The following is a 22,855-nucleotide window of genomic DNA, read 5'->3' as shown; positions in this document are numbered from 1 at the left end:
GTCGTGATCGTCAGATCGGGCGTGAGCTCTCCCACCTCGAGTGCTCCACGTGATTCGCCACTCCTGCGGGGCCTCCTTCGAAAGTGTGCGACGCGTGCGGGGTTCAGCAAGCCAAGATGTTCGACGCAATAGCATTCCCTAGCGGTCGGAGGGAGCGCCTACCAAGAAAGGAAAAGGGAGGAAGGGAGTCGTGTGTGCACTGCGTGGTTGGCGAGGGCATCTACTGTTTGGTTGCCTTCTCGCAGCTGATGACAAACGCTAGTTATGCGGAGGCGGCACTACATGATGTCCTGCCATACATGGTGTAGTTGCCATTGGGAGCATGTACCTGCAGGAAGCATGTCGACTAACACTTGTGAGTCCGATTCTATGACGATATTATAAAGGTTTCGTTCCTCGCAGAGGAGTAAACCATCACGTATCGCCATTACTTCGGCTACTGTGTTAGTTTGTACGCCATAGAAAGAGGAGAAAACAAAGAGAATACTCCCTGTATGATCCCGGAGGATACCACCTCCCCCTATTGGCCCCGAGTTCCCTTTGGACGCACCATCGACATTCAGTTTAAGGTTGCTAATTGGCAGTGGGCGCCAATGGATGACCTATAGTTGAATACGGAAAGGGGCAAGGGTCACCGGGATGCCCTAGGCACAAAGGAGATTGCATCTGAGTGCTGAGCTGTAGTCGCAAGTGGGGATGAGATGGTGGATGCGTCGTATCCATAATTTGATGCGACGCATAATATCCACGGTGCTCATGGGAGTCCTTGCAAAACAAGAAGAATTTTGCCCCTTCCATAACTCCCATGGTAAATAAGATATGGTGATGTGTAGGATGGGGCTCCATTTAGAGCATATTGGCAAGAGAAATATCTTGCCAAAACACTCCAACGGGGTCAGTGGAATATGAAGGAGTGGGCACCAAAGGTGCGTGATTTGGCGCCAACATTCTATGGCTGTCTCACTGTGGAAATAAAGATGCTCCATAGTCTCAATATGTGGAAATGCGGGACAGTAGTTGCAACGTGAGGTGAGAGAGTGGCCTAGATGGATCACCCGATCATCAGTCGAGAGGCCACGGTGTAAGAGTCTCTAGAAGAAGAAGGAGACGTGGGTAAAGATCACCGAGTGTCAGATGCGGCAACCCCAGTGCTGGATGGGGGATTTCTCTCGAAAATACTCCCAAGAAGAACTACATAAGTATGCACCGTCGAGTGTGAGCATCTAGATAGCACGATCGAGAGCGGACCCGACTGAAGTGTTCTAGACTTGGGGTAACATGCGGAGGGGAGTCCATGTTGCTCCCATAGGTGTGGTGCGTTGCCCATAAGCAGCTGGGCCATTGTGAGTCGCACTCGATGTGGTACAAAGCGAGGATGGCAAGCGAAAGGCTCGTCAGCGTACCAAGTATCAAACCAGGCGCTAATCGTACCTTGGCTTATACGCCAATATGTGACCTGGGCGATCTCAAGCCATTGTTGCTGCCACCTATGCCATCTCTGATGGCGCCGGATATCCATCTCTCGACGGGCCCACTCGCCATGCTTGGTAGAAAAACTTCCCAATAGGGAGTGTGTGGTGCGCATGAGGCATATGAGTTTCTTTTGAAGCATGTCCTGGACGTTTGAGAGGCATCTGATCCCTAAAACCCCCTCGGTCGTTGACCGACATGCTTTCTGCCCAAGAGACCCAATGATGGCGACGCTCGCCCTCGAGGTGACCAGACCATAAGAAACGTGCGCATAGTCATTCCACTAAGCGGAGGACTGTGAGAGATAGTGAGTGGACCGCGAGGGTATGCAGCGGGATACTCATAAGGACATGTTGAATAAGTTGGATGCGTCCTCTAGGAGAGAGAAAATGGAGTTTACATCCCTTAAGTTTCTTTCTTAATTTGGCCAGAAGGGCATCAAAGTAATGATGCCTAGCGTGTCCAAGAAAGATATGACATCCAAGATAGTCAAAAGGGAGTCATCCTCGTGAGTAACGGGTAGAGTGTTGGATTATCTGAATGCGCTTTGTAGTGGTGGAAGGACCAACTATAAAGCTACTCTTTGAGGCATTGTCGAGCTGGCCTGAGGCTTGCTCGTACGCAATGAGGAAGCTCATAAATTCTTTAATGGAGTTTTTAGATCCATTAAGGAATAGGATGGCATCATCTGCAAAGAGTGAGTGCAAGAGGATCAAGCATCCCCTTTTTGTCAAATATGGTTGGATTAGGCTACAATCGATCGCACGTGTGAGCGATCGATTGAAGACCTCCTCCATCAATATAAAAAAGGTGGGTGAGATAGCATCACCTTGCCGTAGACCTCTCGTGGCCGTGAAGAAGCTAGTGGAATTTCCATCCATCAAGAGAGAGAAATGATTCTCTCGAATGCAGGCATCGACTAGATCGATGAACGCATCAGTGAACCCAAAGCGACGTAACACTTGGGTAAGAAAATTCCACTCGACTCGATTGAAGGCCTTCTCCATATCTAGTTTGATGATGACATTTGAGCCCCCAAAATATGAGCGTCTAGTGATTGGGCTAGCTTGTGAACTAGCATGATATTGTCATGGATCTATCGACCCCTGACAAAACCACACTATTCAGGCAAGATAAGTCTATTGAGAAAGTGACCTAGTCGATTTGTAATGATCTTGGATGCAACTTTGTAGCATACATTACAAAGACTAATGGGGAGAAAGTCTCGGAAGGAAATTGGAGTGTCCACTTTTGGAATGAGCGCTAGAAAAATGAATTTCTAACTTCACGGGAAGACTTTGTGCACGAACACCTCCTTGATAGCAAGCACCAAGTCAATGCCTACGATATCCCAGCATGTAGTGTAGAATCTGCAGAAAATCCATCCGATCCTAGGGCCTTGTTCCTACCAAAGGAAACACAACCTCCTTAATCTCTGCTCGGGTAGGAAGGGCTGTGAGAAGTGCACTATCTTGGTCAATCACCAAGTGAGGGATAGAGGCAAGGATGTCCTCACTCACAATAGTTGGTTGTGAGGAGAAGAGAGGAGTGATAATACTCCACTCCTGTAGATGCTAGTTGGGCAGGGTCGTGAGTATACGTCTCTAATAGTGTCGTATAATTACGACGCACTCTATGACGAATCAAAGCGTGAAAGAAATGTGTGTTTCTATCAGCTTCTCGTAGCTATTGGACATGTGACTTTTGGAGATAGAAAATCTCCTAGCGCCTCATAGCATTCTCAAGCTGCTCTCAAAGGTGAAGTTGGCGCTCTCCCACGTCGTCCGCCCAACCATCTTGCAACAGTCGCTCGATAGCAGCTAGTTCTCGCTTGAGTGCTTCGACCGGTGCGTGTATGTCTCCAAAGACATGTCGATTCCACCATTTAAGGTGGAACTTGAGATTCCTTAGTCTGTAACTGAAGTTATGCATAGGTGATGTAGAGATCGTTCCATGCCAATGGTTTCGTACATAACAACGGAAGACGGTGTGCTCTAACCACATGACTTGGAATCGAAATGGAGGGCGACAGACTCGGTTGCTGGAGTCTGGGAAAAGGAGGATTGGCGAGTGGCCCGAGTAATATCATGGTAGGATCTCAATCGTGATGGTGCAATGCATCAGTGCGGTACTATTGGTAAAACAACGGTTGAGCCGTTCGTACATATGTGCATTCGCCTAACGTTCATTACACAAGATCCACTACTCACCTATGATAGGTGGCTCAACTAGTGATGTTTGATGGATAAAGTCGTTAAACGTTTCCATAGATCTTGACCGAGGTGGGCGGCCCCCTTGGCACTCTCTAACTGCCCGTATGCAGTTGAAATCCCTTGCTATAAACCAAGGGAGATCAACGAGCTATGTAAGGCGTGTTCCTCCCAAAGGGCCTCTTGCTCTAGTTGTCTATTCGGGGCGTAAACGACAGTAAGCGGGTAAGGCTTTAAGGAGTACGATACGTCAAAAGTGATGTACCGGGTCCCTTCAACCAGTAGCACCAACAAATAATCTCGTTTCCAAAGAAGCTAGAGCTTATTTGAGGAATGACAATAAACATGATCCATTTCAAGTTTCCTCGCTATGGAGTGAGAATGATCCGATGTTGTCATCGGTTCAATAAGCCCAACTATCCTAAGTTGTGCTTTTTTATTAGTGAGAGGAGATGTGACTGGGTTAGAGGGTTACCAATCCCTCTACAATTCCAAACAAGACTTGGAATCATAAAACTACCGGCTCACGTGACGCACCCTCGATCGAGTGTTGTATATGCGACGTGTATGGGAGGCATCCAAACGATGTCCCGGAGGGGGAGAAGCATCCACGTCTGAATCCTCAAAGAGAGAGACATCATCCTCCTCTCTCGTGGAAGCCTGACTACTAGTACCTCCACAAGTGTCCTCCGAACTAGTGAGTGAAGCCTGACGATTGGTCAAGCGTTCTGCCTGCTCATATAATTATATTAATGCAAATAAAAATTTAAATATGGTCAGACTAAGGTACTAAAATGCATATTATTAGGGACCCAAATTCATAATCGTCCATATTTTAATTAAATACATTGTCTATTATGTTCATATCTGAGGTAGGCCTAGGGCATGAATAGTGTAGAAATAAGACTTGAATCCACAAGCCTTTTTTTACTTGAAGTAGCCAACTCTTGAATCCACAAAACTAGCTTCCCAAACCCTTGAATCTATAAGGAGATTGGGCTTATGTTTACAACCAGTAAGGCACTCCCTAACAAAGAGACCACTTAGAGGGGAGAAACAAGAGTTTGACCAAAACATAATACTTCAATGGTATCCTTCAAGGGTTCAAGGGAGCCTTATACAATTAAAAAATATGAGGTCATCCATACTGACAATACCCATGAAAAAGAATTTTAAAACATTGGAAAAAATAACTTTGACACGATAAACAGGAAGATCAACATCCTGATAGTTTTCAGCAGAGATACTTTGAAGATTTTGTGGCATGTAGTATCTATAAGGGATATTAAGTGGCTCCAAAAGAACCTTACAAGACAAAAGAAGTTCGGCACCTCTGATAAGGTATGGTAGAAACATTTTATATATTATGACAGAAGCAGAATCTGTTAGAAGATTTAGTGGAAGAAAATATGGTACATGATTTTGTCAGAAGCAGAGCTTCCTCTCTCACCTTTCCTTCTCTCGCATCTCTCAATCTTCTCCTTATTCTTCTCCTTTTGTTTCTCTCTTTTTTGCCCCTCTACTCTGTTGGGCTTTTCTATCTTTCTTTTCTCTCTGTTTGTCTTTAGTCTATTAACTTATTGGGCCTGTTTTTGTGTCACTTACTGCCCAATAAGATTTCTAGGGCTTTTCTCTCTCCTCGACCCTTGTAGTTTTCTGGAAACTTCTCTCGCCCCATATAAAAGAGGGGCTTGTTGTAAACAGTTATATTAGAAAAGAAAGAAAGTTTCTTTATCTCCATCGATCTTTGTCAGATTTCGTAGGTCTTAATGTACTTTTTAAATAGACATTGTTATCTTCTAGAAGGATATCTTATTGGGATATCTAGGCTACCTCAATATGTTGTTTGAGAATGATGAGAATGACAATTTTAGAGCTTATCAAGAAGATTTTAAGGATATGAGCAATGTTATTTAAAATAAAATTATTTATAAAATTCATACATTATTTTTGGATGAAAAAGTTGGGTCAAATTTCTTTGGGTTTGGGGACTTCTTCACAAGATTATCTCTGCCCCCTTTCCTGTCCATCTCAGCTGCAGGTCCACCCATCTCTCCTCAACTTCCTCATATGTTGGACCCAAGCTGTAGGAGGTAGAAATGCATCCTACATAAAGTTTGGAGACCAAGCCCCACCCCATCAGTAATGGCGCATCTTAGGTCAACTAATATGAATAAGATACAGCTTAATGAATTATTGACCTTGGATTCCATACTCCAAATGGGGAAGGAGTTTTTTGCAAAGTCTTAATCATTTACGTGGATCCACTTCATATTCCTTATGTGGGAATTGATGATTTTTAAACCCTCCCTAACAAGCAATCAGTTCATTTTTTAACATGATGAATCTCTTGATCACAACCTCTTGCCAATACTTCGTACCTCATTTGAGAATGAAAAGCTAGAGCATTTTGTGCATTGATGGATGAAGAATCATGCAAATAAGAATTAAAAATCAGTAAACATTCATGATGGTTTTCATAATCACATAAATAAAAGCGAGGGAATAATTTCATTGATAATATAAATGATCAGGAACGTGCAATAAGGTGACCTTCTAAGATTGAATGATAATTTATTAAACCATATTTTGTTAATTTTTAAATCAAATTCTTCTAACTGGCATGATCATTTATTCAGTAAACATGTTAAGTTCGTTTCTTCTAGATCTATTATTATTTGAAGATTAAAAAATTATAATTATTCATTTTCCCAATCATTTGATGAAATCACGTGTATGGTTAGGGTTAAATAGAAAACCATGCTTAAAGAAAAAAAACGTAAATATCATAGCATGACACAACTTCCTTATTAAAAAGTAATCTTCAAATTTGGTTTTGTGTCAAAGAGGGATGCTGTTTCATTTCTGGGATTTCTCCAAGTCTGAATTTCTACATTTAAAATTTTTGGAACAACGTTAGCTTCAGATCAAGTTTAAAATTTAAATTTTTTCACGTGGATATTGATAATACCTTACACATACTTTAAAAGGATTGAGTTATCATTTGATTTTAGGATTATCCTTTCAATAAAGCTAGTCTTAAAACTTCTTATTATTATTATTTTTTGTTTTCTCTTGCTTTTTTGGTGTTGTTTTTGTTTTACTTTGCATAATTGACCATTCTAGTAAGAAGAAATCACTAGGACACCAATACAACAGTCAAAATGAGGGCATGATTCATGAAGACAAAGAATAATTCTGGACTGTAATTCTTGTATTTCTTGAATTTAATTATCTATTATACATTAAGGTCCATGCACGAAATAGTAGGGGTAGTTACTCGATAAACTTTAATATTTTTTTAAAATTTATGCAACAGCCTATGTTGAGGGGACGGGCTAAAGAAATCATGAAACTGTGTAATATTATTACCCCATCTCAGCAAGTCCTTTTAATTTTTAACCTAAGAGTAGGTATAGATAAATTAGACTATTATGCGGATCATGAACATATTTTTGATGGTACTAACTATGATTTTAGAAAATGTGTGGATGATTCATCACTGGCAATGATATCTGGAAGGGTGACGGAACAGATGTGAAAATCAAAGTGTTGAACTGCTATAGTCCTTGATTGAGTGATGAGTGACTTGTTTGGACCCCCACTTCACTACCACCTTCCATGAGACAACCCTACTTATGTATCTTGGCAATCCACTCTTTGAATCCAAGTCTAGGATTGGGGTATGCATTTCTTCAAGTGTGACAGCACATAATTATTTCAAACTTATGTTTGTATCCTCTTCACCCTCTTCCCAGTTTATCTCACACCATTTTTTTCCTCATAGCTTATTCCTATATAAACCCATTTCTTCCCCATCATACCTATCTACTTATGATACCTTAGCTCCCAAATTCTCTCTCTCTTTCCCCTTTGTGATATCAATCTCTCATGATATCTTTTCCTTCTTATCCCCCTCCTGAATATCAATCAGAATCTTCTCAATCGATTTATTTTCTTTATTACTGGCATTGGATTAATTACATAAGATATTTTTATTCGATCAATAAATCCTCACTTTTAGGAATAAATCCTTACTAGTTCATTTTTCATTGCTTTACCAAAATTAAAAAGAAAGGTTTGTTATTTTCTCCTATGATGTGTTGATCATTACTTTTTATCATCATTTTCGTAGGCGAAGACACACCTATAATTATCTATGTGCACAACATTTTTGGTGTATTAGACTCATTTGTCTACACTTCATCGCATCATCTTCCTTGAGTTCTCTCTCTCACTCACTCACTCTCTCTCTCTCTCTCTCTCTCTCTCTCTTAAGGGTTGCTACTTAGACCTCGATAGATCCATATATTTCCTTCTATTGAGAGTACAGGACATGCATTCTTCTCCTCCTATTTAAACACAGAGGCAAAAATATGAAACAACCTGGGTGATGAGGTATAGATGACGGTGAAGAAGGGAGAGTATCACATAGGTTGCTTACTTCCAAGAATTTAGAAGAAAATGAAAAGATAGAAAAACCATTACTGATGATCCACAATTGAATTATCCAAGTTGATGAAAGCTAAAGTTTACCCTTGCAGAACATGGAATGAAAAGTCTAACAAGAGAACAATGCAAATACATATTTTCCACCATTGATTTTGGGTACCCCTCTATGCATCTCCACACTGCTTCTCACCTCCACCCTTCAGTGCAGCCAAATCAATGGTGAAAGCTATTTAATCATTTTTATTCAAATTAATCTATAACAACTCCCAAAAACATAAAAAAATTTTAAAATTAATCATAATATATTAATAATAAAATAATTTTCATTTCATTTTTTAAATTAATTTTTGATGATTTGCCTCCATTCAGACAAGATTTATTCACGGGAATTGTGAATCAAAAAACAACTAAGACAACAAAAATATTGTTTAAATTTATTTAACCAAAATTTACTCGGCCAATTTGACTTTTAACTTCCCCGTAGTACATACGGAAATTCTATAAATATTTTCTCATAAATGAGAGCCTTAAAATGCCATTTTGTACCCTAAATTTGACTTATTGCATATCACAACACTCAGTAGCTTGAACTATGTGCAGGAATGTTTCAATTTCGCAACATTTCACAATGTATATTTATCAAGATAAATAAATTAAGTTTTTTTTTTAAGCATTACAAAAAATAAATTATCAAAACATATAAATTCTTAAATCTTAAACAGAGTTCAAAGAAACATATATTTATTTCTAATTTTTAATTGAATATTTATCATAAGTTGATTCGGATGTTTTTAGGATAATTTCTTCCATGCATGCCAACAGAATTCTCATTTTTTATTTTATCAATTGTTTAATGTAAATTTGGAGATATTGTTGAATAAGTCTAAACACTAATGACACATTTTAATTCTTATTAAATAACATCTTTTTATGCTTATAAATGGGCCATCAGTTGTATCCAGTGTTGACCCTAGCTGTAGATCAGGTAAGAAGGGCATAGGAGACAAACACACTATCCAATTCTTGCTTGATCAAGGCTGTCTTTCAGCTCATTACTGATACCATAAAATCCAACTCATGACAAACTGAAATATTCCACATACAGTTGTCATTTATATATATGAAAATTTTCAAAAATAGGATAAGACTTAGCTCACTCAAAACAAATAACATACCCCAAATGTCTATAGAGGAAACAATCGAGCTCTTCCATATTTAAAAATGTAATGGGCCATCAACTTTTTCCAGTGTTGACCCTGGCTGTCCATCAGGTGAGAAGGGCATAGGAGGTAGCCACACCATTCAATTCATGCCTGATCAAGGCTGTCAATCAGTTCATCACTAATACCATAAAATATAACTCATAGAAAACTAAAATATTCCAGATACTGTTGTTAATTATATATATGGAACCATTCCATATATTGTTGCTCACTCAAAATAAATTAGGAACATACCCCCAATGTCTATAGAGGAAACAATCAAGCTCTTCCATATTTACAAATGTAATGGGCCATCAACTGTTTCCAGTGTTGACCTTGGCTGTCCATCAGGTGAGAATGACATAGGAGACAACCACACCATTCAATTCATGAGTGATTTAGGCTGTCAATCAGCTCCTCACTAATACCTTAAAATATAACTCATGACAAACCGAAATATTCCACACACTATTGTCATTTATATATACAAAAAATTTCAAAAATAGGATAAGACTCAGCTCACTCAAAACAAATAAGGAACATATCCCCAATGTCTATAGAGGAAACAATCAAACTCTTCCATATTTACAAATGTAATGGGCCATCAACTGTATGCATTGTTGGCCTTGGCTGTCGATCAGGTGAGAAGGGCATAGGTGACAACCACACCATTTTATTCATGCCTGATCTGGGCTGTCAATCAGCTCATCAGTAATACCATCAAATATAACTCATAACAAACCAAAGTATCCACATATTGTTGTCATTTATATATATGGAACCACTCAAAAATAGGATAAGACTTAGCTCACATAAGGAAAATAAGGAACATAACCTTAATGTTCATAGAGAAAACAATCATGCTCTTCCATATTTAGAAATGTAATGGGCCATCAACTGTATGCAGTGTTGACCCTAGATGTCGATCAGGTGAGAAGGGCATAGGAGACAACCACACAATTCTATTCATGGTTGATCTTGGCTATCAATCAGCGCATCACTAATACCATAAAATATAACTCATAACAAACCGAAGTATTCCACATATTGTTGTCATTTATATATATGGAACCACTCAAAAATAGGATAAGACTTAGCTCACTTAAGAAAAACAAGGAACATACCCCCAATGTCTATAGAGGAAACAATAAAGCTCTTCCATATTTATAAGTGTAATGGAATGAAACTGCTAGTGTAATGGAAAATGTTTATTTATCTCTTTTGAATATTTCATTTCTGAATTTCAGTTCGAAATAGTGACAAGAAATATGTAAAGGGTAATAAGGGTGATGCCACGAACTATAAAACTGAATTTCAGTTCGAAAGCTCTTCCATATCCATTGATGTTTATAGTGATTCTTGGTGTGTTCTTGGTGTCTTGGGTGAGTGGGAAGAAGCGTAAGAGAAGAGGGGGAGCTTACCGGCACTCACAAATCATCGTGATCCTGGCGGAACGTAAGAATCTAAGATAAGTGTCTTCGCCTTACGTTGTTTCTCTCCCAATGTCCTCGTTATTTTAATTATAGTTTTTTATCAACTTTTCCTTTGTCATTTATCGTACTTACATCCCCATTATCTCATCTCTATATTTATCATCATACCGGTTGTGCATTCAATCACTATAGTATCTGTCGCACCATCCACCTTATTCCCATAACACTTTGCGTAATTCTACTTATATTTCCTTGATGTCACTATTTCACCTATTCTATTCTCATATTTATCTCTTCTCATACCGATAATCACTAGAGTGAGAAAATTAAGTCCTTACTCATTGTTCCTTGAGGAGACGATCCGTCCTCATCACTAACTAAATAGTCTTTAGTACGGCTAAATATAATTTATATTGAACAATCCCAATTACCAACGACAAAATTAAAACCCCTAAAATTGAGATTATCAGCTTCCACCACCGCACCAAGACAGCCACTGGCACATTGTGTGTGTATAAGAGCCTTTTATATAACCCCCATGCCACTTGCTCGTGATCGGTATGTCTCAAATGGCCACCTACACTCACCTTGCATGTAGTAAGCATGTTGCCCCATCTCAACTTGTTATCGAAAGCCTACAACAAGCAATACACACCGCATACACCAAGTGTGTTGTCGCTCCTAGTGTCATGCAATAATCACATGCACATTATCTATACTTCAGCTTCTATAAGCATGTATGCCTATAGGAGGCTCGTGTCTATCCCTCACGCTGCTTACATATAGTCTATACCTTCAGCCCGCTCACCTGTAGTCAACAAGTCACCCATTTTTACTTGAGCTTAGCTTGGCAGTAGGGTGCACATTGTCCCATCTCCGCTCATCGTTGGAAGCCTAAGCCTACAAGAAGCATTGCACCAGAAAGCCTACCAATTATTGAGCATCACTATTGTTCATAAAACTGAGATAGGTGTTAAATATATCATTTAAGGTTTTTGATTTATATAATATTTTTTTGTTTTTCCTCAAATTCATAGAGACATAAGGATCAAATCCACATGGAACAAGTATTGCTAAAAAAATTAATTTTTAATGAATTTCTATTTTTAGGATTTTTATATCGTTTTTATATATCGCTACATGACTAAAATTAGACAAGTGAAACAAAAATCACTAGTTACTTTCAGGAAGGTGTGAAAATTATCTAATATTTTCATCGTAATTTATTCAAATTTAATACAAATCTTTCTGTACTATTAATGAAATTGTCTGGATAGACATAACAATTAGTTAAAATTAAATTCCTTTAATGTGCACTTTGGTAGTGCTCGATGAGTTGAAATAATGGTGAACATGTTTTTAAGTGAGGTAAAGGAAATTAAGAGGTTGTACCATTGGAGAATGTGACGAAGATGACATCATTCAATGGTGAAAGACCGAGTGGGATGAGTTACGCAGTTTTATTGCTGCCACTAGTGACAAATATTGATATATGTTGTGAGTCTACGGTGATACTCAGAAGGTGTAAAAGCAAGGTTATCATCTGAGATTAAACCTACAAAACTGAGACAAAAATCAATGTAAAAAGGTAAAATATCATACAAAACTCGTTATCATATGCTCAATGGACCAATGGTTGTTTTTTTCACGATTTTTTATCAAATAAACTCTTATTTAATCATTTTTGCTTGAAATACAAGAACATAACCAAATAAGTTCTTAAATGTACAAATCACTCCTATATTCATATTTAGGAACAAGATCCAAAACTGTATTTATTTCATGGATGGCATTCTATTCATAGATTCAAGACCATGGATGTATAGAGGAGAGAATTACAGAAATATCCTTTATTGGAGCCCAAAGAACCTTCTACATCATCATATATTACAATCTGATATTGGAGAAATATGGGACATTGATTATTTCTCTGTCCTCCTTGATCCTCCTCACAATATTTTAGTGTGGTACATAATCTTGTATTTCCTGACCAGTATGCGTACAAATCTACATTCAGAATTAAGCTTAAACATGCGCTAAGATGTGTCCTTGAATTCATCAAGATGTTGCTAATTAGTGGCTCAAAAAATGCTTTTGATTAGGTGCAGAAACATCTAATGAAAAGTGCCAAAAAAACCAATCATGAGCTTATTTTTTATGTTGTAAATGCTGCCTCTGTCTGATTTCTTTACTTAAACACGAAAATGTATAAAAGAAAAAGGAAATTATGACAGTTTTAATGAATTTGTGTTTTGCAAAATGGTGTTAGGCAATGTACACAGAAGCATCTAAGGAAGCAGGTTCATCTATTGCTAAAACATACATTGGATCTTCTCCATTTACAATGTGTCCTTCAAGGTAGAAGGCATTAATTATGAAATTCTATATTTTTTCTATTGGCTACCCATCCTCTCGTGTAAAAACTAATAATAAAAAATACATTAAGGAATGCATTGTAATCATTGGCTGACCTCAATCATTCATTTCAGGTAATCATTAGCCTCAATCCGAATGAATCTGGTTGTGACATTTGGCAGAGCGATTTAAATTAAAGAAAAGGTATTTTTAACCTGAGAAATGTTTAAATGAATCAAGAAGTAACTATTTTTACTCATTAAATTATTTTCTTAATCAATAAACTTATGAATTGTATGTCTTATAATTCCATAAGAATACCATAAAATTGAGAAACATTTAGATTTCATTCAAAGGTGATAAAAAGTAGCTTTAGATTCATTAGCATGCATTTATAATCATTTTAATGAAAATAATCACATACATTGTAATAAGATTATTACTAAAATTATGTTATTCGTGATTATCAGCAGTCAGGTATACCATGTTCCCATTCCCTGGGTAGGCATTATTGTCGTACGTCTTGACCTGTGTCTTCAGCACTCCTCAGTCATGCATCACTTGTCCATCACTCTATTGGAGCGCAATTAAAAGTCTAAGGTGGGTCTACTTCCCTACCTCGGCTAGCCCGGCTAGCCCAGTCAGCCACTTCCCTCTGTCCCAGGGCACAAGCAGAACAAAAAACATGTATCAGAATCCAGAAGCCTCTTTCAACAAGGCCAGCCAAGTATAACTCCAACATGGAGGATGACGTAAATTTTCTACATATACTTTTACCCTCCCCGGCGCTTCGGGACAAGCCTGCACTTGAAAATGAAGACGGTAGTTGAAAAAGCCTTAAAGAATCTGCCAAGGCGCGCCGTCTGTTCATGAAACAGTAGAACAACCAGTTCGATCTTGCCTAATGGGTCTTCCTCAATCCTCAGCAGGCGTCTTGGAAGCTGCCGGAGTGGAGTTTACAGTCGCCTTCTTCTAGAGGTTCGTGTTCCTTCTTTTCCTTGTCGCTGTCTTCAACTCACCGTTGTCGTGGACTTGTGCGTAGTTAAACAGACCCTCTTGTGCTAGCAAAAAAATAGAGCTTTTATGCGTCCTAGAGTTCATCAGGGAAGGAAGATGTGACAGGAAGTTTGGGACATCTTGCTATCCATGGACGGAGATTCAGTCCAAGATTAATTGATTATCTGCTATGATCTGCTCTTTTGTCAAGGTTCGTCGAGTTTTAAAGATAAACAGTTTTTCCATTCTACCATTATCCCAAAGGGGAATAGTTCAATGTTTGGGGAATGTGTTTTTTTATCAGAAATCTGGGTGTGGTTTCCATCCATTTTCAGTTATTCTAGCTGGTCTGCCGTGAACTCGCAGCGTTTTCCATTAAATCAAGCAAAGTTTACCTCGGAGCTGTGGTCGAATATGAGCACTTCTTGCCATCTATAGATGGAGCGTCAATCATAGAAAACGATTCTCTCTTCTTTCCCCGAACTCATCTCGGAATACAACAAAGATTTCCTCATCTGTCAACATCTGTAAGGCTTTAGTGATAATCAGACAATCCTTTTTACCAAAATCCGAACGGGAAATAACTCTGAAAGCCGTCTCTGATCTTTCCATCAATATTATATTATTCTCACTGGCCTGACGTAAATTCATTGCTTTTTCCATCAAATTAAAGAAACGAAGCCTCCGGCAGCGATCGAACGTGAACGTTTGAAGCGTTAATGGCGGGGGACATATCCAGCAACGAAGAAGCACCCGCTTTCATGAACATGAAAACAGCTCCTCCAAATAGGCCAAACACTTAGCAGAAATCACCATGGCGAAGTCTTCAGCATCAGCGACTTGGCTTAGCCTCGTGGCGGTCCTCTGGCTGCAGCTAGGCAACGGCGCGAGCTCCGACTTCCCCCTCTACTCCTCCAATCTCAAGCAACTCCTCTCCATCTCGCAGTTACACCTCAACACACTCGCCTTCGCCTCAGACGCCGGCAAACTCCTCGCTTGGGTCTCCGGCATAGCGGTGGTCTATCTTCCTTCATGGGCTGTCCTTCTTATCGGCGCTGTTATCGGCCTTCTGGGCTACGGCCTACAGTTTATCACTGTCGGCGAGGCTCTCGTTCCCACAGCCTACTGGCAAGTGTTTCTACTTAGCGCCTTAACGGGGAACGCCGCCTGCTGGGTGAACACGGTCTGCTACGAAGTTTGCCTTAAGAACTTCAAATCCAAAGCCCGAGCCGCGATTGGGCTCTCCTCTAGCTACTCTGGGCTCAGCGCGGCGGCTTACGCTATCATCGCAGACGCGTTTCTACGGCCTTCACCGTCGCAGAAGGCGAAGGCTATCCTTCTTCTTAACACAGTCGTTCCCGCGGTGACTGTTGTACTTGTGTTGCCCATGGCGAGGGTGGTCTCGGCGGAAGAGGTATCGTTATCGGATGAAGAGTTTGTGATGTTGTTTGCCGTCGCAATGGCGACTGGAGTTATCGCTGTTTTGGGGAGCTTGTTGGGTATGTCAGCGTGGGTATTGTGGGCGTTTGGCGTTCTCCTGGTTGTCAATATTATTGCCCCGGTTTCGGCTAAGTTTAGAGAGACTGCACAGAGGCAGCGTGTTCATAACGCCGATGAAGATAGAGGAAAGGAAGAAGAATGGGAACACGGTAAGGAAGAGAAAAAGGTGGCTCCAAGCGCGATGATGAGGACGCTTGAGTTTTGGCTCTACTTCGTTGGGTATCTGTGCGGGGCGACTGTGGGGCTTGTCTACTTGAATAATTTAGGTCAGATTGTGGATTCTAGGGGCCATTCCAAGACTTCGGCGGTGGTTTCCTTGGCCTTTGCCTTCAGCTTCTTCGGGCGATGCATGGTCTCCCTCTTGGACTTCGCCTGCTTACGGTAATTATCTCTTAATTCTTGGTAAGTTATGGCATGTGTTGGTATCGATTGTAAGCCATCATTCAATCCCAATAAAATAATTTCACTGAACTAAAATGGGAGAAAGAAATTCCAATTTTGATGGGGTTAACTTTAAGGATGGAGAAGACGCGAATAAATATTGGCTAGTCCTTTCGTCACTTGTTTGCTTGAGATTCTCTGATTAAGCAACTTCATTACTGTTCACTCAAGTTTTGAACTGATTCATGCACTGATTAACTGATTCATCATTTAACTTAAACTTGTTAGTTTAAGTTCCACATTCTATTAACTTACACTTTTTAGGGTAAGTTCCACATTCTATTAACTTACACTTGTTAGGGTAAGTTCCACATTCTGTTAACTTACCCTTGTTAGAGTAAGTTCCACATTTTGTTAATTATTTGATTCATTATTAAGTTTTCCATTGAACTTACCTTCTTCTTATTGATAGAAACAAGCATGAGGTGAGGAGACCAGCGCTAATGGCAGGGCTGACGGCGGCCATGGCTGGAGCTTTCTGCCTGCTACTTAACCCTAGAAACTTGTGTCTATACGTGGGAAACGCAGTTATAGGGACATGCACAGGCGCTATCACCTCCGCTGCCGCTTCGGCTACGTCAGAACTCTTCGGCACGAAGTTCTTTGGCATCAACCATAATATCGTCGTCTCTAATATACCTGTTGGGTCATTTGTCTTTGGCTTCTTCGCTGCCTTTGTCTACCAAAAGGGAGAGAACGAACGGGGTATTTGCATGGGAGCTAAGTGCTATGAAACGACGTTCTTGGTATGGGGCTGCCTCTGCATTTTATCTACTCTACTTCTCTTCTTGCTTGACTTCCGAACGCGGAGATCTAGATTTTTGGAGCTGAAGACTGTCGATGTTTGATCCAACGGTTGGAGGTTTTTCAAAGAGATTTAGGGGTCCGAAGTGTACTGCGTGGATTCCGCATGATTCATTTCTCTGTCACTGAATATACTTGTATTAATTATTACATTTAATTCCCTGTCGGCATCGAGTATAGTATCTATACTGCGTTCACATTTCCAGAGTTTCGAGTACTGCTGAATAAATCTCAAACATGGATTTCTTATAATAAAGGATTGGATAGACTGGGAGTCAGAACTCTTTAATGTGAGCATTCCTAATGGGTCCATGACTCACTCTATTTTGAGTGAATAAATAATATGACATTTGTATGCAAACCTATACGGGTGCACGTATAGTTATTTTGATAACCTACTATGATTTCTTAAAACAGTTCAGGCACGTTTACGATGATTTTGAAATCCACGCTGGTATTTCAATTATTTCATACAAAAACATTGGTATTTCCCTTATTTCCAAAAAAATATTGGTATTATAGTATGTAAACAATGACTTACTGAAATAGATAGAATAATAAAATACTATTGAAAGGAGATAGGAGGTAATTTACTTAACTAATAGTAACTTATAAGTAAGCCAGGAGATGGAGATAATGATGATGGATGCTAAGATTTAGTTAGATAGTGAGTAAAATTTTATGGTTACAAAGTGCAATAAGTTAATTGATACAAGTATTTAGTTTGTAAAAAGTAGGAAGAATAATGAAGAAGAAATTAATGATTACTTATGACAGGGGAAAGAGGTTATTATCAGTAGAGTTATACATTGAATTACACATATATATGCTTGGATTAAGAATAAGAAAGATAGGTAGAAGAATAGGGATTATCTAATTTAAGAGAGACTTAAGTAGATACATAGGAAGAATTTTTAGGATAGTCAAGTTAACTAGATAGAGATATTAAAATTTTGTTTCGTTTTAGAAGAACTTAGGTAGAAGAGAAAATAATAACAGTATGGAGAAATATTTGTATACTAGAATTTAAGAGTAAGAGAGGTGAGTAGGAGAATAGTGTCTATCAAATTATAAGAATGTATTTAATTTGATGTATAGGGACAGGCTAAGGAACTTCAATAGGATGAAAAAGACGAATATTAATATTTATACTATGCTTTAGTTTTTGGTAGTTTGTATAGGTCAATATACTAATCAAGTAATGATGGCGCACGCCATCAAAAGTTGTCATCGACGTCATCCGCGCCGCGCGCCCTCGACGCTGAAGACCGGGTGAAGCTGCTCCATTTCCTTTTCTGTTTTTCTCATCTCTCTCTCGTGTTTTTGTCTTTTCTGTTCTCGTCCGTCCCGTTGTCATTGTATTTTGTCGCATTCACGACGTCTTTCGTTCGTCCGTCGTTTGCCGTCGAGGGGGATGGGCTTCTCTCTAACCCTTCTCCCCTTGCTTCTCCCCTTTTCAGCTTTTCATATTTCCCTCTAATTTCCCCTTTATTCCCCTTTGTTTTCGTCTTGTTTGTAAGGGGAGTCCATTTATAAGGGCTTCCCAAATGGAACCTTTACGGCCCACTTAGGAGCCCATTTTTCCCCCATTATATAAGGGAGGAGATGGGCACCCTAAGTTCTCAGACCATGAAATTTCAGAGTGTTGTTTTCACGTTCTTGGTCTCACCCTTTAGAAAATACAAAAAAGGGAGAAAAAAGGAAGAAAAAATAAGGAGAAGAGAGGAGAGAGAATGGGCAGAACGGAATGGGGCCACCTCTGCACTGCCGCCGGCATGCCCAAGACCGCGGGCACCACCAGAAGCACCGTGCTGCCACGGGTGCTGCCCCCAGTCGCGCGCGCCGCCCTAGACGCGGCGCCACCCTAGCCGCAGGCACCGCCCTAGCCGCGGGCGCCACCCTAGCCACAGGCGCTGCCCTAGCCGTGGGCAACGCTGCGCCTGCAGGTGACGCCCCCAAGTGGTGGTCACCCCCAAGCGCGGGCTGCCGCAAGCCGCGGGCACCGCCATGCCCTGGGGGAGCCGCCCCCAAACGAGGGCCGCCGCAAGCCACATGCGCCCCGCCAGCAGTAGTGCCTACGCCACCAGAGGTGGGCACCGACACCCAAGTGGGCCACGCCCCAGCCTCGGGAGCCGCCGCAAACCGCAGACTTCCCCACAAACCGTGGGCGCTGCCGCCAACAGCGAGCACCACCGTAGTCGCCGGACCGGCCGCAACCACCGAAGCAGCCGCAGTTGCCCCAGCTGATCGCCAACGTCAGACGCCGCCGCAACCGCTAGGGCGGCTGCCACCATTGACGCCGGACGCCACCATTGGGCACGCCGTTGCCCCGAGCTGCCACCTCACTGGGCGCCATCACTGAGCACCTCCTCCGCGCCCCTCGCCCCGCCAATCATCGCCGACCCGCGACGTTTCGACGAATGACACCTGGGGGGGCCATTCCTCACCGCCAGAAGATGTCGTCGCCCCGAGCGCAGGACATCCTCAACGAGTGTTCAGCTGTCCTTTATGAAGAGCTCCAGTGCTACTCCACCTGTCGAGTTATCGTGTCTACTCCGGTGCCTCTCCGCCCCACCCGCTCCGACACGCCACCAACGAAGATGAGATCCTGCACTACGAGCCACCGTCGACGAGGTACGTCATCCTCTCCCGTCGCTCGTTTAATTATTCTCATGCAGTATTCTTTCATCCCGTCTCCACTGCGCTCGGGCTAGGTAGGTAAGAGAGGTTAAACGAGAGACAACTACGACTTTGAGTGTCTTACCGGTACGGACGAGTACATCCATTACGTGCGAGCCCTACGGACTGATTCCGTTAGGGCGTAGACGTCCTCGTCACTCGGACGAGGTTCGAGAGGCTACCACCGCCGTCACTCGGCGACTCCCGTCCAAGCTTGGAGCTCGGTGCCTCCCTCAAGTCGGAGCTTGCACGTATGACACGTAGGGCACTCCGCATCACGTAGTTACATACCCGTTAGGGTAAGTGTCGGACAACGACACTGCCATTATCTGATACATATCCCTTATCGGCAGCGAACAATCATATTCGGTGTCGACCGGACGACGTCCTTGACGACGTCCGACATCAAGTAATTTTTAAGATTTTTTTAATCAGGTAAAATTGAGAAGGAAATTAGATTGATTGGGGAATATCCTGGAACACTCACAAGGTGCTCGATAAAATTTTGCAACAAAATCACAAAACTGAATCTCTACAAAATCAATCTTGATAGGTGATTGAACTGAAATGAATCTAGTGTATCTTGTTTTGCTACTGATTCTTGATAACACCAAATTAAATCAATGAAATAGTACTTTTATACTTTTTTATTACATATTTTAGATTTGCAGTACCATTATTCACCATTTATGAATAAAATGAGAAGTTTATGATTTATTTTCCTAAGCTCTATATTTAAATATGTTATTGATTGTTTAGACTAACCCCACTTGACTCTGTTGAGTTAAGTGGATTTCTCACATCTTCTTGGAGTTTTATTGATAAAAAGGATTTAGGTAAATACAATGGTGAATTTGAGATACAAATGGGAGGAAAGTATAAATCTAATAGATAATAAGAGGACCAATACATAAAAATCCCATTCTAGAAGCCCATTCAAACATCCTTAAAGTCCCGGTCAACTGAATGCAGGAATTGTAGAACTAACCCACAATTTGAATTTGAAAGGTATATTTTCAAAACTGAGAACGAGGGCACGTGGCTCCAGGCTGGAAATCAAGAAATCCTAGATCTCCAATCACTTAGAATTAAATCCAATGACTGGGAGAGTTAGGACACTTCCATTTATTCTCTTCTCCCCTCTCTTTGTATCTCATATTGGATTTCTGCTCCCAACTTATTGTTGGAGGCTAGTACATCAGATTCATTTGATCCATTCTTGTTCTAAAAGAGTTTGGAAGAGAGAGTTCAAGGGCAATCAAGATTCCTGGAGAAAGAGCACCACTTGGCCCTTGGGGGAAGTGACAACAAGGTTCTTGTGATGTCCTTAATGTTTGATTTGAATTTTCTCACCATATTTATAAAATTCTGGTTTATCACTTCTCTACCAGATTTAGCAAAGGAGAGGTACCAGATTAAAGGCACCTCTTGCCAGCCCAAAATGCTAGTGTGCATTCCTGCTCGTCCTTCCCCATGCTCGTGTAGATTTGAGTCTCCCTCTACTATCCATGGAGCTGTCCTCATCCATTGAGATTTTTGAAGAAGTTTCACCCTTCTCCTCTTGCTCGTCCCGCTGCCAGAATGGGTCTCCCCCCGTTTCTACTTCTCCTATGGTAAGATGGGGTGTTATACCTAAAAAATTGACTTTATAGGGTGGCAAAGGACATCTTTGTACCCTGACTGTTTGATTTCCCTAAGAATGGGTTAACGCTTGTGATTAAATTGCAGCCGTGGATCCATTCTTAACTAGTGTACCCTATCATATAAAGTCCATCAGCCCATCAGGCCCGTGGCCCCCCCCAGCCAGAAGCTGGTGCTCTGATCCACTCATCACTTGCACCACCATTCGCGTCGTCGGCCGTACCCAATTAGAAATCTGAGCATAAAAATAAAGAGAATTGGAAATACAAAGCCAATCTCACTGTCCAATCTTGCTTAAGAAGATTGGATGGCTGAGATTATATCCACTTACTTAAAACGGCTCGATATGACATGGGCTTCGAGTCAGGTCAGCTCAAAGACCGATCATAATTTCTCACTAATTCTATTTGGATTAAGGCTCGTTGGGTCGTGATCTTTTTCTTCTCTCCTTCACCTGGCCCGACGTGGAGCTAAAAGAAGTGTGTGACGCGTTATCCCATGTTGAGACTATTAAAAAATGAAACATGTATATGAATGTTGACTGAGGATATCCTTCAAAATAACTTCACACTTCTCCTCTTGCGCGTGTCCACATCTACCAATGGGGTTTGTGGGCTCTTTCTAGGGTCACTTGTGCAGCTCCTTAGGTGTGGTGGTGCTTGATGAAATCAAATTGCGTGTTAATTTTTAATGTCGTTGTAACTTTAATTTGTCTAAAATCAAATAAATTTGTAAAAAATATAGAAACCCACTTAGACCTATAGCTAGTGTAAGGTCGTCTCCACTAGGGCTGGCCTTTAGAGGTATATTTAATATTTGTGTAGATAAGGGGTTTTTAATGTCGCTGTAACTTTAATTTGTCTAAAATCAAATAAACTTGTTAAAAATATAGAAACCCACTCAGACCTATAGTTAGAGTAAGTTCATCTCCACTAGGACTGGCCTTTAGAGGTATATTTATTGTTGCGTAGTTGAGGGGTTTTACTAATAATATAATAATGAAGATGGTGAATAGTAGAAGATAAGTAGTTAGTAAGTAGCAAATGTTAAGTATATAAGAGAGCTAGATCTGAAAGAATATCAGATATTATTTATATATATCATAGATACTAGAAATTATAAAGAAGTGAGAGATGGAGCAAGAGTTATGAGTAATGTTAGTATAAGTAATGGAATAAGTAGAGAAGTTTAATAAGATATATAAAATTGTAAAGTTCTATGAATAGAGGCTAGAGGTTTACTTAATTAATGGTATATATACCTTAGATAGGAGGAACAAGGAATGATATATCTATTAAGATGCAGACGAAGGCAATAGAGAAATACTTACATATATATCCTAAGAGTTTAAGCTTTACGAGAGAGTTTGATAAGTTCATAGGGATTATCTAGTTTATACTATAATTAATTAGCTATGTGATTATAGAGAGATTAAGAGAGGATAAAGGAAATAGTAATAGTAATTAATAAGTATACATATGAGTATAGGGTCTCCTATAGAAGCATAAGATAGCTTACATATGCATATAATTTAATATATAGTTAATATATATTTCATACGGTTTTATAGCATAAATTCAGGATTTAAGTGGTAGTTCTGTCGAACACTTGAGAAATGTTTGACAGAATGCCCGATCGAGATCGAAAACAGGGGTGTATTTTTTATATTTTT

At 40.4% G+C, this 22,855-nt stretch overlaps 1 protein-coding gene across 6 annotated transcripts; it reads left to right on the top strand.

Moving 5' to 3' along the window:
* Window positions 1–13,891: 13,891 nt before the first annotated feature.
* Window positions 13,892–17,070, top strand: LOC144715865 (Major facilitator superfamily protein). Of its 6 annotated transcripts, none has more exons than XM_078590871.1 (5): window positions 13,892–14,100; window positions 14,245–14,329; window positions 14,454–14,645; window positions 14,792–15,999; window positions 16,472–17,070. In XM_078590871.1, the coding sequence occupies exons 4-5, from the start codon at window positions 14,933–14,935 to the stop codon at window positions 16,905–16,907; spliced, it is 1,503 nt and encodes a 500-aa protein (XP_078446997.1). In that variant the 5' UTR covers window positions 13,892–14,100; window positions 14,245–14,329; window positions 14,454–14,645; window positions 14,792–14,932; the 3' UTR covers window positions 16,908–17,070. The 6 variants fall into 6 exon arrangements, with proteins under 6 accessions (XP_078446997.1, XP_078446995.1, XP_078446994.1 ...); XM_078590869.1 differs by having other exon boundaries at window positions 14,227–14,329; XM_078590868.1 differs by having other exon boundaries at window positions 14,165–14,329.
* Window positions 17,071–22,855: the final 5,785 nt, after the last annotated feature.

The sequence above is a fragment of the Wolffia australiana genome, chromosome 19 (genome assembly GCF_029677425.1).
Source record: "Wolffia australiana isolate 7733 chromosome 19, ASM2967742v1".
Classification (NCBI taxonomy): domain Eukaryota; kingdom Viridiplantae; phylum Streptophyta; class Magnoliopsida; order Alismatales; family Araceae; genus Wolffia; species Wolffia australiana.
This window is presented reverse-complemented; position numbering and strand designations above follow the sequence as displayed.